This window comes from Ovis aries, chromosome 21 (assembly GCF_016772045.2).
Source record: "Ovis aries strain OAR_USU_Benz2616 breed Rambouillet chromosome 21, ARS-UI_Ramb_v3.0, whole genome shotgun sequence".
Lineage (NCBI taxonomy): Eukaryota > Metazoa > Chordata > Mammalia > Artiodactyla > Bovidae > Ovis > Ovis aries.
The window spans coordinates 32,146,087-32,161,629 of record NC_056074.1 but is presented as its reverse complement, the minus strand read 5'-3'; the positions used below and the strand labels follow the sequence as shown (position 1 = coordinate 32,161,629).

At 48.1% G+C, this 15,543-nt stretch overlaps 1 protein-coding gene across 6 annotated transcripts in view; it reads left to right on the top strand.

Annotated features, from left to right (window-relative positions):
• Positions 1–15,543, top strand: part of NTM (neurotrimin) — a 964,897-nt gene that overhangs the window by 758,424 nt on the left and 190,930 nt on the right. For all 6 annotated transcript variants that reach the window (XM_027959855.3, XM_027959853.3, XM_027959852.3 and 3 more), the window contains one exon: positions 15,256–15,488. In XM_027959855.3, the coding sequence (XP_027815656.1) occupies positions 15,256–15,488 (233 nt within the window). The remainder of the gene's footprint in view (positions 1–15,255; positions 15,489–15,543) is intronic.

Genomic DNA, 15,543 nt, shown 5'->3' with positions numbered 1-15,543 from the left:
CGCACACACACACGTATATATATACACGCACATACACACGTATATGTATATACACGCACATACACACGTATATGTATATACACGCACATACACACGTATATGTATATACACGCACATACACACGTATATATATACACGCACATACACACGTATATATATACATGCACATACACACGTATATACACACACACACATACACACGTATATGTATATACACGCACATACACACGTATATGTATATACACGCACATACACACGTATATATATACACGCACATACACACGTATATATATACACGCACATACACACGTATATACACACACACATACACACGTATATATACACACGCACATACACACGTATATGTATATACACGCACATACACACGTATATGTATATACACGCACATACACACGTATATATATACACGCACATACACACGTATATATATACACGCACATACACACGTATATACACACACACACATACACACGTATATATACACACGCACATACACACGTATATGTATATACACGCACATACACACGTATATGTATATACACGCACATACACACGTATATATATACACGCACATACACACGTATATATATATACACACGCACACACACACATATATGTATATACACGCACACACACACGTATATATATACACACGCACACGTATATATATACACGCGCACACACACGTATATATATACACGCGCACACACACGTATATATATACACGCGCACACACACGTATATATATACACGCGCACACACACGTATATATATACACGCGCACACACACGTATATATATACACGCGCACACACACGTATATGTATATACACGCGCACACACACGTATATGTATATACACGCGCATACACACGTATATATATACACGCGCATACACACGTATATATACACACGCGCATACACACGTATATGTATATACACGCACATACACACGTATATATATACACACGCACATACACACGTATATGTATATACACGCACATACACACGTATATGTATATACACGCACATACACACGTATATATATACACGCACATACACACGTATATATATACACACACATACACACCTATATATATACACACACATACACACCTATATATATATATACACACACACATAAACACGTATATATATATATATATATATATATATATATATATATATATATATATATACACATACACACGTGTATATTATATGCACACATCGGGCTTCCCTGGTAGCTCAGATGAAAATGTCCTGGAGAAGGAAATGGCAACCCACTCCAGTATTCTTGTCTCAAAAATCCCTGGATAGAGGAGCCTGGTGGGCTACATCCATGCGGTCCCAAACAGTTGGATAAGACTGAGAGACTAACATACATTAATATATATATACACACATATATGTAATTTTCCATATCCTTTTCCACTATGGGTTGTCACAGCATATTTAATATGGTTCCTTGTGCTATACAGTTTGACCTTGTTCTTCATATAGTCTATGTCTAATAGTTTGCCTCTGCTAATCCGAAACTCCCTTTCTTTCCCTCCCCTCCCTGCTCCTTGGCAAGAACAAATCCGTTCTTTAGGTCTGTGAGTCTGGTTTTGTCCCATACGTATGCTGATTTGTATTTCACTTTCATTACTAAAATGTGTGTACATGTCTTTATGTGCTCAGTTGGCTGCCTTGGGTCTCAGTTGCAGCGCGTGGGAGCTTCATTGCACCACGTGGCATTTTGCATTTTGGCTGCCCGAGGCGCCTGGGCTCTGCAGAGCTCAGACTCAGTAGTTGGGGCACACGAATTCAGTTGTTCCATGGCTTGTGGGATTTTAGTTCCCTGACTAGGGATCAAACCCGTGTCACCACATTTCAAGGTGGATTCTCAATCACTGGATCACCAGGGAAGCTCCTGTATTGTATTTCAGACTCTACATTTAAGTGATACCTTATGGGCTTTCTTTTTGTCTGTCTGACTTAGTATGATAGTCACTAGGCCCATCTATATTGCTGCAAATGGCTTTATTTCATTATTTTTGGTGGCTGAGTAATATTCCATCACATATGCATACCACAGCTTCATCCATTCATTTGTTGATGGACATTTAGTTTGCTTCTGTGTCCTGCGTTTGGCCACATATTCTACAAGAGAAGTTTGGAGGTGGTCAGGGAGGGACTTGGCATCTAAAGTGATGTGCATTTCTCAAAAGGGTGACACTATCTAATGCACACGATTGTGTGAGAAGCGTTGTTCCTGTTAGGCCTCTAATGACTGTTTTATGGCCAACACAGAAGGTACTCTTGCAGCCTCCTGCATGAGTCCTGATCTGAGTATTGGACTTTACCTCCAGGAAGATAACAAAGTGGCTGCAAACAGAGCCTAAGAGCCTGAGTCCAGCTTTGTGGTTTCCAAGTGACTCTGGAAAACTTGACCCATCGCTTAGACCCTGTGGGTTCCTAGTCTCATTTTGAAGATAGGAAAAATATATCTTTAGAAGAAATTCCTAAGTACAGACCTTGGTGAGGGGTCAGGTGGGGGTGGGGTGGGGCTCAGTTTCCCATGCCTACCTAGAAGCAAGGCCAGCTTTAGATCAGTCTACAGCGTCCTGTCTGCTCTCACTCAAAATTGTGGAAGAGAGAATTGCTAGGAAATTAAAATTAGACTTTTGTTATTATCATCCTTGTTTTTCTTTAGCACAGATGCAATAACTGCCTCCCTCCACCAATCATTCCAAATTGGCATATTCCTCACTCTACAGAAAGGCAAGGGTGAAGGATGTAAAGAATATGGGAGGTACCACAATCCCTGGAAGCAGTGAACGATGCTCAGACAGCAGTGTGACTGCTTTCCCCACCCTCCTCTACTCCACTCCCTCTTCCTAAATTTTCTGAGCAATTTGGCCCAGGCTTTTCGTTGAGAATAATCTTCAACCCTGCAGGTAACTATATTGCAACCCTCTTTCTCCCTGGGTGTTCTGATCACCGAACATTTTAAACTGGTTTTGATGAAGCTAAAACTGCCAAAGTGCATCCTGTTAGGACTCTGGGAGTACAGATGTGTGTTAGCACCACATTCTCAGTAGGAGAAAGAAGCCCAGGGGTGACCAAGAAGAGGGGCTTACCCTACAAGGCGGGACTCCTGCATCTGAAATCCATTCACTAGTGGGGAAAGAAACAAGGGGAGACTTGATCAGCTTTGTTGAGGAGATGCTAGGAAACACTGTATCGGACATAGAAAGCCACAAGATCAGGGAACCTGGAAGGTCTCCAAGTGGGACGAAGGAGATCTATGCTTCCATCCCCTGACTTGGCGACTCTCTGATAATTACCACTGAAGGAGCCATCATGTTGCTGAGTTTACTTAATGTGCTTAAATTCTAATTAAGATTGTTGGATTCTTCTTAGAGGTGAAGCTAAACATGCTTGTTTGCTTTTACACCCTTCTTTTATCTCAAGAATTTGCAAGAAAGGAGTGAAGGCATGTTGGCATTTATTGCTTCTCAGCAATTCGCATTTGTACCTTCCCAGTTTCACTCCACTTTCTGTTCTAACCTGCTAACCTTTTCTCTCTCTGTTCACCTGGCTGAGGAGAGGACAGTTATGGGTGTCAGACAGCCCTGCCTGTTAGAGACCAGGATGCAGTGATGAGAGAGCCCAGGCAGGGAACTGGGAAGTCCTGCGGGGCTGGGGTTCCTGCAGACACAGCTTGTCTTGTGCAGGTGAGGAAACTGAGGTGAAGCGTCACAGAAGTGGAGCGACTCACCTGTGATCACAGGTTTTAGGTTCCTGTGTCTAAAAGCAGAGATTTGTCTCTGCCTCCAGCCTTGTTTTGATAATTCCATGAGATATAATTATACGTGAAAGGATTTTGCCTGCTATCATGTATCAGAAAGTCTGAGCTATTATTTTTCTGGTTAACTAATAAAAACAACCCCAAACTCCCGTGAAATGTCAGCTGCATCTTCCTGGCCCACGTTTCGAGCTTTCACAGAGCCTGAATTGTGCCATGGTAACTTCTGGTGGCTCACCATGTGCCACGTGGGGCAGGCTCCTGAGTTGCCATGGAGGGCAGCTGGAGCGACTCTGTGTTTGGGTTGTGCCAGAGGCCAGCCTGGTCTCAGAGGAGCCTGGTTTGGGGTGGAGTGTGTCTGCCATGTGCCTTCCCTCTGGACATTCACTAACTGGGGGTGAGGATGGGCAAGGTGCCATGCTGAGCACAACTGGGCTGGGGGGTAAATAAAAAAGAAAATGCATGAGCCCTGCCTTCACAGTGGGCACGTGGCCTAGGCTGTGACAGAGGTGACAACGGATACAGGTATTGCAGGGTGGTGGATGTCAGCACAGGCATGGCAGGCGGGAAGGAGGGTGCACGGGGGGAGGAGGTGGGGAGAGGTGCTCTAGGCACACAGATGGGGCAGCATGGGATGTGGAAACTGCAAGAAACTCACAAACACACCCTGATACATGACTTCTGTGCAAGATGATGGGTCTGGATGAGGCTGGGGCGTCCTGGTGAGCTGTTCTGAAATGTCATACTGAGGGCTCTGGGCACCACTGGAGGCTTGGGAACAAATGAGTCTCAAACCGATTTGCTAGAAATGTCCTTCCAGCAGAAAGAGAGGCTGGAGGCCAGAGGTCAGTTAGGAGAGGCCGGTGTGGCTGCCACCCCAGGGGGGTGAGGTGGGAGTCTCCCCACCCATCCCATTTCCTGGAGTTCAGAAGGAGGTCAACCTGAGTGAGCTTTGGGATGATTTGAACTGCTGTTGAAGGGTCAAGATAAGGGAGTAATTTATGCAGAAAAAGACGGAGCTCTCCTCCAGCCCAGTGAGAATCCCTTCATACAGAGACCAGCTAATAGAGAGTTTCACTAAAGGCACCGGGGGGTGCTGTGAAGGGCTTGCATAATCACTTGCCCAGTGTTGGTTGAAGGAAATTACTCCGCTAGGATCAGCTGATGTATCTCCAGCCACATGAGGGCTGACTCCACGGCTGCATCTTTTCTTCGGAGTGCCTGCTGCCTTCCCTTCCAGCCACCCTCACCCTCCAGGATCCTTCCTGCTCTTCCTGCTGCTTGGGGAGGCTGCCAGAGGGGTGGAGAGCATCCCTCTGTGCAAGGCTCCCTGCTTTGGGTTCAGGGCTGGGCTTTGTGCCTTCAGAGCTAAGATTGTGTCCATCTTTTCCTAGTCTGGCTGGTGTCTATTACTGAATTGTCCATGCCGGTCCCCTGCTTGCTTTCTTTTAAGCAGTTGTTATCTTCTTTGTTGGATAAGCTCCTAAAACATAGATAGTAAGGAACATGCTTTGTTCTAAAAAGTGAGCAGAGCATCCCCACAGGCATAGAAGCACAGTAAACAGCTGTTTAATGGTGAGCGTGATGACGGAAGCATGGATTTGGTGACTTGGAAAATCATACCAAAGAGAGGGGTATGTGTGTTCACACACAAGGTTTTAAACATCAGCACCTCCCTGTTCTCGAGTTCTTTCTACTTTCCTTGTATGTTTCTTTGAACCTTGGATGGCTTTGAGGATTGAGTGGGCAGATAAGTTTTTCCCCATTTGACACATAGGAAAACTGAATCGCAGAAAGGGTGGGACCCAGGCTTGTCATAGCAAATGAGATAAGAAGACAAAGACCCAGCTGGCTCGACTCTGTGGAAGTCAGGCCAGAAGCTCGGTGCGTGGCTGCTGCTTCTCCTCGCTATGAACTGGGAACTGAGGCTCCATCAGATAAAATACACCAGTGTCTGGCCACCTCCAGATGGGAGAGATCCTCTTAAAATCCAAGTAATACCTGGTGCATTGTTACGCTTTCAGAACGCTCAGTGCACAATCTCTCTTCGAATCCACCAACCCCAGAAAACACTGTTGTTTTATGTTAAGTTAAGGAATCAGGAGATACAAGTTCCCATCCCCAACCGTTTTTGTTTGTTTGTTTTAATTTCTATTGGAGTAGAGTTGCTTTACAATGTGTTAGTTTCTGCTATACAGCAAAGTGAATCAGCCATGCGTATACATACATCCCCTCCTTTTTGGATTTTCCTCCCCATTTAGATCACCACAGAGCGCTGAGTAGAGTTCCTTGCGCTATACAGCAGGTTCTCATTAGTTATTTATTTTATACATAGTACTGTGTATATATCAGTCCCAATCTCCCAATTCATCTTACCTTGCAACTCTTTTTTGAACTAAATAGCTACATAGCCATAGGCTTAAGAGGGACATAGCTGTGTGTCTAAATTTCTCCAGGGTCTGTATCTATAGATGACTTCTCAGGCCCCTCCAAGCACCAAATATACACCTTCTACAAAGTTCTCAGTAAAACACCTCCTCTAGACGCAGCACACAGACCTATTTATTTTCTGTGCAACACCACATACTATCCTCTCATAAAATGCCCACGATTGATTATAATCTGTCTCAGCTTCTCTTTGGCAGAGCAAAATATCTGTGTCTGTCTTATTCATCCTATGTGGCATCACTTAAGCGCCCAACGCACTGCATGGTCCACTTGTCACATGAGTGAAGAATTCGATAAACCCGTAACCCTAATCCTAACCCACAGCCCCTTGGCCATGGCCCCATCTCTGGATGCTGTTTTCTTCCTGTGGAGGCAACTCCCCTCCCCTGTGCTCCTGTGTGCATACGTTTAGTTCAAGGCGAACTCAGAATTAGTTCAAGGCGAACTCGGAACTCACTGTCCTGCCCTGAGATTCCCAGTCCACGTGCCCCTCCCACCTCCAGGCAGATGACACCCCCACCAGGAGGCCCTTCTGGTGCTCAGACCTGCTGGATTGACCCTTTGCCTCGTGGTGTCAGCACCCCTGGGTGGCCCTTGCCCACCCCGCCCACTCGTCTGGCTGTTGGCTCTTCTCAGCACCACCCAGAGCAGGACCTTGTTGCCCACCGGCCCCCCACACCCTGTGCTGGTTACTCTCTGCAGCCTCCAAGCATCTCATGCAGCCTTTCTTATAGGGTCACCTCCCAGTTGCAAAACGTTTGTGAGAATTACAAACAGCCTTAGTCCTGGAGCCCCAGAAGCCGGCCCTGAGAGGCGGATTTGTGTGAAAGTGACGTATTAAGGGCTTGTTCCCCGGAGAGACCACAGCAGGAGCAGGGGTGGGGCAGCCAGGAAGGGCAGGTGTCCCCGAAGGTGGCTCCCAGGGGACCTGCTCCCGCCGCCAGCTCACTACTGCTGCCCTGGGGACACACACCCCTCCCCAGGCACCTTGGCCCCTGGGGGTGGGCGTGGAGGGGCACCCATAGTCTAAGGCAGCCTCCAGGGAGAGGCAGGCATGGCCTCTCCAGAAGAGAAGTGCAGAACCAGGGCAAGGGCCACAGCGGGCTGGGCCTACAGACCACAGCCACGCGCTGCACGGGTGGGGACCCCCTGTGGACGGAGGGCTGGGACTTGCGCTCGGCTTCCTGCCTCACAGGACCAAGTGGCGTTTTGTCTCCTCAGCCTTGAGCTTCTCCCCAGCTGGTGGTTTGAGTCCCCACTGTAGGTCATCCTGAATGGTGATGGGGGCATCAGAGGCAGGATCCAGGCCTGTGGGAGGGATTCCAAGTGTGTCCAAACTAGGAGCTGGAGCTGAAACTCACCCCAGAAGGGGGAACCAGCATGGCACATATGCTGCTTCGTCTGAGGCTGACTCCCACGCACAGAGTGCTAGGCTGGCGCGTCTTCCCCAGCCACCCCCAGCTCTGGGCTCAGGGACAGTGGGGACATCCAGGCCTGTTTCCAGCATGACGGGGCACCCTGATACACACCGTCCACCCCTAGGGTACCTGAGTGAGCCTTGGTTTTCCAAGTGTACCTGTGAACAATGTCAGCTTGGACCAAAATTAGTGCATCCCCCTGCTGCTCTCCTTCCGGCTGGTCCACCACCTCCAGGGTGAAGCTCCATCTCTGGTGTGGGCTCTACACAGTCTGGCTGTCAGGACAGGATGGCTGGTGGCATCAGAGACACAGAAGAGAAGCAGCAGATTCATTTGCTTCTGGGGATCTGGCCCCTCCTCCCAGGGCGGGCCACCCTCGGAGAAGGGGGCGGGGCTTAGGCTTGGTGCCTCCGTGGCTTAGTGGCCCTTGACGACTTTTCAGGCGGTCGTTGCAGAGCTCTTCAGTTTGGGTCTCTGGTCTTTCCTATCTTCAGGAGAAAGGAGACAGTCCGTCACATGGCTTGCTGCCTTAGTTCCTGTAGGGAAAAGATGGCACACTCAAACTAGGCAACTTGACGAGAGTTTAATAAAGTGGATGTTTACAAAGGTGCAGGCAAAGTGCAGGAAATACCACAAAGGTTAGTTAGGACCTCCAGGCACAAACTGGGCAGGAGGGGGGGTTGGCTGATACCTCCAGGTCTCGAATGGTGAAAGGAGGAGGTCGAAGTTCTTACCAGGGACAGAGGCCCCTGGTCAGGAGCTGTGACTTCTGACAGGAGTGTGGATGGCTGGTGGTAGCCCCTCCCCAGCCCATCAACTGACTCGACAGGAGGTTGGAGGTCAGAAAACAGTCGATGTGACCCACACTAGTCAGTCTGCGGTGGATGGAGGGGACACAGAAAGCGCAGGACACTCACTCACTGGCTTCATCTCACCTACCTTTTCTGCCAAAGCCTGATGCTCCTTACAGGCCAAATGTCCATCCTTCTGCAAGCACGCTGGTGTCTTTCCACAACTCCGCTGCGCTTTGCCATGCTGTTTTCTCTACCTGAAATGGTGTGCCTTGCTCTGTCCTCTTTAGCAAGCTCCTTCCAATCTCAAAGGCCACCTTGACTCTCACAAGACCCAGATTGCCTTGAAAATAGCCAAAAATCCTTGGACTAGAAAGACACACATTGTATGCCCCTCCCCCCACCCATATTACAGATAGACTGAGGATGGATGGTCTTCAGAGCACATGTCTTTTTTTTTTTTTTGTCTGGAAGGCAAAAACAGTAGCAGTGGAGAGATGTGAGGCCAGTGTGAATTGTGAGTTCAATGTTTGTGTCTATAGGTGACCCAAGACAATTTCATACAAGTGTATATTCCAGTAGGGTCAAAATTGGGCTTCCCTGATGGCTCAGTGGGTAAAGAATAGGCTGGCAATGTGGGAGACCTGGGTTCAGTCCCTGGGTTAGAAAGATCTCCCTGGAGAAGAGCGTGACAACCCACTCCCGTATACTTGCCTAGAGAATCCCATGGACAGAGGAGCCTTCCAAAGGATCACAAAGAGTTGGACATGACTGAGCGACTAAATACACACACACACAGGGTCAAAATTAGCAACCCCCTTCGCCCCTACAGTAAAGAGCTAAGGTGCCAGCTGTTTTTTGCTGAATTTTCAGCAAGTAGGTGATGGAACATCCTGGTTTGTCTGTTGGTTGGTGTCCTGCAGAAGCGGACGTGGGAGATGCACAGGCCAGCTGCACAAAGCTCGCGGTTGGTATTTCCAGGCCCTCCTCCGTGTGATGCTTTGCTCTGAAGCTTGAAGGGAGGTGCTAGGCACAAGCTCAGAGGAACCAGACTTAGGGGGCAGCCAGACCATTTCTGCGAGATAAAAGGAGATTGTGATCAGGTGCTGTGAAGGGCGGAAGCACTTACTTCGCCGTAGGCTCAAATGTTGCTGGAGACGTGTCGCTTTTCAAAGGCAGTTAAAGGGCCATTTGAGAGAGGAGATGGGTGGATTACCCACTGTCCAGACCCATTATAGTCCTCAGATATTCAGGCAGGTGTGTTTAAGAAAGGCCAAGCCAGAATTGTTCTGTCTTTCTTCAATAATCCTTCTCTTTATTTCAACACTCTTTTTGTCTGTCTTCAGAAGGTGCCAAGCAGATCTTTCTGCACTATTTTTCTTCCAGATTCCAGGTTCCTATTTCTCTCTCTGTCTCTTTTTCTCCTTTCCTCCCAAATCCAAGAGGAGTTTGAGGCCCCGAATCCACATTTTATGTTTTATCTCTGCAGCACTCATCTTAGCCTTGCTTAATCATTTTCTCTTGCTATTCCTCTATGTACAAATGCAGCCACTGTAATAAAGCCGCTATTCATCAGCAGGAGATTAAGGGCACAGAGGGCTGCATTTTCAGAGCCTTGGGATAATCGGAGCAGCTGCAGAAAATTTCAGGTGTATCAGCTCTCCCCACCATGCACTGTATTCAGGGGCGTGGTCTGGCATGGCTCCATGGGGCTGGTGCTCTTCTGGGCAACCACACATGAGACCGCTCATCCTGAAAAGGGATGCCGACTATCCATGCAGGCCAGACACCCTTGACGGCATGCACTCACATGGACCAGGCCCATTTTCTCTAAGAAGCAACCTCTCCAAGGAAAGGAACAGGGTGAAGACAGACAGACCGAGGACACAGGCACAGCTGTGAAGTGGTGAACAAGCCGTGGCTCCCAGGTTTTCTCTCTCTGTCTGGATCCTGCCAGGATGTTGCATATAGGCGAGACCATGCACTGTCCAAGGGGGTCTACACGTGGGAAAGGAGAGCCTCCAGTCTGGTGGGAGGGGAGGCCCTTTCAGAGAAGTAGGGAAGGCTGAGGACCACTGCCTGGAGGGCTGGAGTGTAGATACAAATGAGGGCAGGCACTGAGGCCCTGAATGGAGAGATGATTGGAGTTTGGAGAGTCCCAGGGCTCAGGCTGGAAGCCCAGTGTGTGCAGAGGTTGTTCTTCTGTTCTTTGCACATGTCGCGGGATGGACAGAGGAAAGGATGCTCAGGGTGGGTGCCTGGTGCGTCTCAAGGCTGTGGGAGCGGGATGGAGAACTTCAAGGTTGGGGCAGAGAGTCTCCAGCCCTTCCTGGCTCTGTCCTTCTCTTCCTGGCCTGCCTCCTGCCGACCTGTGACTCCTCCAGTGACAAGTAGCTATGTCTTGTTACTCTCACCTGGATTAGTTAGGGCCGGTTGAGTTTGAAGCTTTACTTACTCCTGATTAATTTTACAGTTGATCCCCTTCCTGGGGGAGTTAAATACGTCTGATTTTAGGAGTGATTTTGTAGAAGTGAATTAAGGGCTATCCCTGGAAAAAGAGAGCCTGGTGACTGAGTTTTCCACCCAGTCTTCTCCTGACTCCCACTAACCGAAGCTTCGGCTCTGCTTGGAAGTACACTTTTGCTCTTTTCGCTTTTTTTTTTTTTTTTTTCTTAAACTACCTGGGAGAACTGTCTCCTGTGCATTGTTGTGGAGACTCGATAAATGAGACAGATAGAAGGGGGCAGGTGTAAGGAAGGGCCAGGAGTTGGCTGCCAGGTTACCTTTGCGATCCACCTCTGTCGAAGCCACATTAATTCCGTGGAGACTCAGCAAGACTGATAGCCAGCAGTGATGGTTTGGACATCTACTCATGACCTTGGAAGTGCCCCAAGCCAGGATGGAAGCTATGCCAGTTTTTCCATGTAGTATTTCACAAGCGGGCCGCCTAACCATGTGGTGCAGTGTGGCGAGACCACTTCCATTTCAGTCAATTTCCAGTCATTAGACACTCACGAGAAAGCCCAGCGTGGTCCTCTCGTGTTCACCAAGAGGCTGCGAGACGCCCCCTTGACAGGCATCAGAAACAATTATTCAGGCAGTTTAGAGGTTGTTGATCAGCCTGTCTTGCAGCAGCTCCGTTCACCTGGTGTCTGGTTGCATTTAAGCTGCTGGAGGAGAAAATAGCCAGGACTCTGCTTCTGACTTGCCCGAGTATATTGGTCGTAAGAAAGTTCTTTCCTGTAAAGTGGTCGAAAAGTGTTTCAAATGAGAGTCATTGCCTAGTGCCCATTGTGCTGCGCTCTCATGTCACCAACAACCAGAGAAATGTCTAAATTAATGGTTCTCAAAATGGGGTCCCCAGCCCAGGTAGGGGCCAAGCAGTCTGTCCTTTATCAGGAATTACAGGTGGTTTTGGTGCTTGTTGAATTCAAATGTTGTGGAGACTTTAAAAAATATATATGTTATTGCAAGATATTTGCTTTACAATATCGTGCTGTTTTTTTGCCACACATTAAAATGAATCAGCCACAGGTATACCATATATCCTCTCCCTCCTGAACCTTCCTCCCATCTCCCACCCCATCCCCCCTCTCTAGGTTGTCACGGAGCACTGGGCTGAGTTCCCTGTGTCATACAGCAAATTCTGACTGGCTATTTTACATATGATAATGGATATATTTCCATGCCACTCTCTCAATTCATCCCATTATGGGGACTTTTGAGAGGCCTTGGATAAGGACATTCAGGATCACTGACTTTAGGGAAAGCAAACAAAAGCTGGGTTTGAAACTACTTGTTTCTGCAGCTTACTATCAGGGTCATCTTAGTTCATTTGGATAATATTTGTTAGACTCAGTTAGCCTCATCTATAAATTGGCAATAATAAGTGAACCCAACCAAGTTTTCTGAGATGATAAAATAACACACAAGATACACTTGCAGTGTGTGTGTGCTAAGTCGCTTCAGTTGTGTCTGACTCTTTGCAACCCCATAGACTACAGCCCGCCAGGCTCCTCTGTCCATGGGGGATTCTCCAGGCAAGACTACTGGAGTGGGCTGCCGTGCCCTCCTCCAGGGAATCTTCCTGACCCAGGGATTGAACTTGGATCTCTCATATCTCCTGCATTGGCAGGAGGGCTCTTTACCTCTTGTGCCACATGGGAAGCCCCATAGACTTGCAGGGTACCTAGCATGTAGTAATATGTGTTCAGTAAACATTAGCCATGAGTATGAATTTAGCCAATTCTTCCATTTGCATCCAAGCAAAATCCTGAGCAGCAGTCGCCCTTAAGGTCATGAATATGAATGACATCCCAGGTACATTGCTAGCAAAGCAAAGTGGAGTGTGTTGTTCTTAAGGGATTTCACACCATCATGGTTCAAATCCACAGTTCAGTGAGGTAGCCTGAGAGGAAGAGCATCAGGTGTGCAAGGAGACACAGCATCAGGGGAGGCCCAGCATCAGGTGCTTCCTCCATCGGCTGCACTTTCTCAGGTGTGTTCAGGATATTGTTATCGCAGCTGACAGCAAGTGTGCTCTAGACTGCTCCAGACTGTAAGTGCCTTCTGGTGCCTGGAGAGCTTATTAAAATACAGGTTCCAGCTCATTACATCTGAGGTGGGGGCCTGAGAATCTGTGTTTCAAATAAGCTCCCGAGTGATGCTCATCTGCTGGTTTTCTGATCGCACTTTCCTGTGGTGAAGTGCTATTAATAGCTCAGTGCCCCTCAAGCCCTCATATGCATATGATTCCCTCTAGATTTATGCTGTTGAAGACATGATCTGGGGGCCGCCAGCACTGTCATCTCTTGGGAGCTTACTGAAACTGCAGAATCTCAGGCCCACCCTAGATGTACCAAATCAGAATGTGCGTAGGAGTCCAAGGAAATTAATAAAATGTGACATCCATTCAGGGTGTGTGTTTATTCACACTGGACCCTGTTCTGGTTAAATGCCATGGTCTCACCATCTTGAAATTCTTAATAATTCTTCAACAAAGGGTTCTGCATTTGCGTTTTGCACTGAAAACCACAAACCATGCAGCCTGGTCCTGGACACCACTCTCTACATCTGTGCTTTTCAAACTTAGGTGGGTACATGACCCAGCTGGGGTATTGTTAGGAATTCATGCGTCTGGCTTCCAAAAGATTCTGAAATCCATAGGACAAAAAGATCTGTAACAAACACCTTACCTGATTTTGATGCAAGTGGTCCATACCCACTTTGAGAAAAACTCCCCTGGTCGGTTTTCCCATCATTTATCTCCTTTATTGTCCAAAAAAAAAAAAAATCAGTACGCGACACAAAGTGAGCTGGACAGCAGAGCAGAGGTGTTTCTGGTTGAGCAGTTTTCCCCACGGGGGCTATCAGCAAGCCTCCACACCTGCGCCTGAGAGGCCCAGCCATGATCCTGTGACATTTACATGAGTACGAGTGGAAAGGACGCACAGCCCAGGAGAGCGGTCTCGAGAGGGGCCGCCTGGGGGAGAGCGCGCCTGGCAGCAGTCCTCAGGCTTTTTATGGTCACAGACAACTTTGAGAATTCAGTGGAAGCAACTGTCCCTCCCCACTGAAAACCTCACCTTTGCGCATCCTAAGGGGAACCCAGGACCAGGAATTAGAACCTGGCTGAGGGGTCTGACTCCATCACCCCCTGGTTCTCTGTTCTGGGCAAGTCATCAGACCGCTCCGACCCTGGAGGCCTGATCTTTAAGGCGGAGAATGGTAAGATCATCTATCTCAGCAATTTGCTGCAAGAATCACAGTGTGGATGTAAAAGCGCTTTGTTCTCTGCAGAAGAAGATATAAATTGGAGGCAATATTGTACCTACTGTGGCTCTGTTGCTATTTCCAGCCTTATACTCAGGATCAGGACACTGCGTTTGTGAATTTAGCCTCAGGCCATAGAACATATCCTGTGTAGCTAGAGAAGGAAATGAATGCAGAGAAACTTGATGAGGACTTGGCCAGAGTAGCTAGGAAATTTGAAAGTGCAGGAAAAGAGAAGGGAGCTTCCACAATTTGGGGACTCCAGATGCAGAAATAAAAGAAAGAAAATCTATTTTTACACGTGCGAACAGTTTTGAGATTTTGGAAAATGCCTTTAGTCTAGCAGTAATTGAACATTTCTGCCCCTGGGTGTAATGAAGAGAAATAGCAATGGCGTGGTCTGTATTTAGTTTTGACTTCAAAAGCCTTCCGTTGGAATCTGCTATTCTGAGATGAGAGGAAGAATGTGTAGTAGTTAAAGTCTGGGTTTCTGATCTAGCATATATTATTATCTGTGTGATTTAGGAGAAGCATTCAGTGTCTTTGTTCTTCAATTCTTTTCACCAATAGGACCTTCCTCATGGCATTGCTATGAGTACTGGACAACTTAGTACACCCAGAACATTTAGAAAGTAATGCGAGGAATTATCATCATGCGTATCATGGAACTCTCAGAGGGAGGGGAGGTGGGGGTAGTCCCAGGGCCCAGCTATTCTTGGGATGGACAATGACTCCAGGTTATAGCTACTGAATATTTAGGACTATCGAAACCATTCTGTGCTCAGGGGTTTTCAGACACGGGGTCACTCAGGACCTGGAAGTCTGAATTAGCCAGTGTTCTGAGGCTGCAGTTCTGTAAGGCCTCTGATGCTGAAACCCAGGCCAAACCAAACAGGAGGTGCCTGTGTGTATACTGGGAGCAGGGTGACCAGTCATCCCAGCCTTGCCAAGAAGACCCTGATGGCATCTGTTTCTTTGTGGTCCCTTGACTTACCTGTCTGGTCCTCTCTCCAGGTGCACGATTGACAACCGGGTCACCCGGGTAGCCTGGCTGAACCGCAGCACCATCCTCTACGCCGGGAATGACAAGTGGTGCCTAGACCCCCGCGTGGTCCTCCTGAGCAACACCCAGACCCAGTACAGCATCGAGATCCAGAATGTGGACGTGTACGACGAGGGCCCCTACACCTGCTCCGTGCAGACGGACAACCACCCCAAGACCTCCCGCGTTCACCTCATCGTGCAAGGTAGGCAGCCTTGGGGGCGGCCAGGGGTGTCTGGGAGGGCCTGTGTCTGACACTT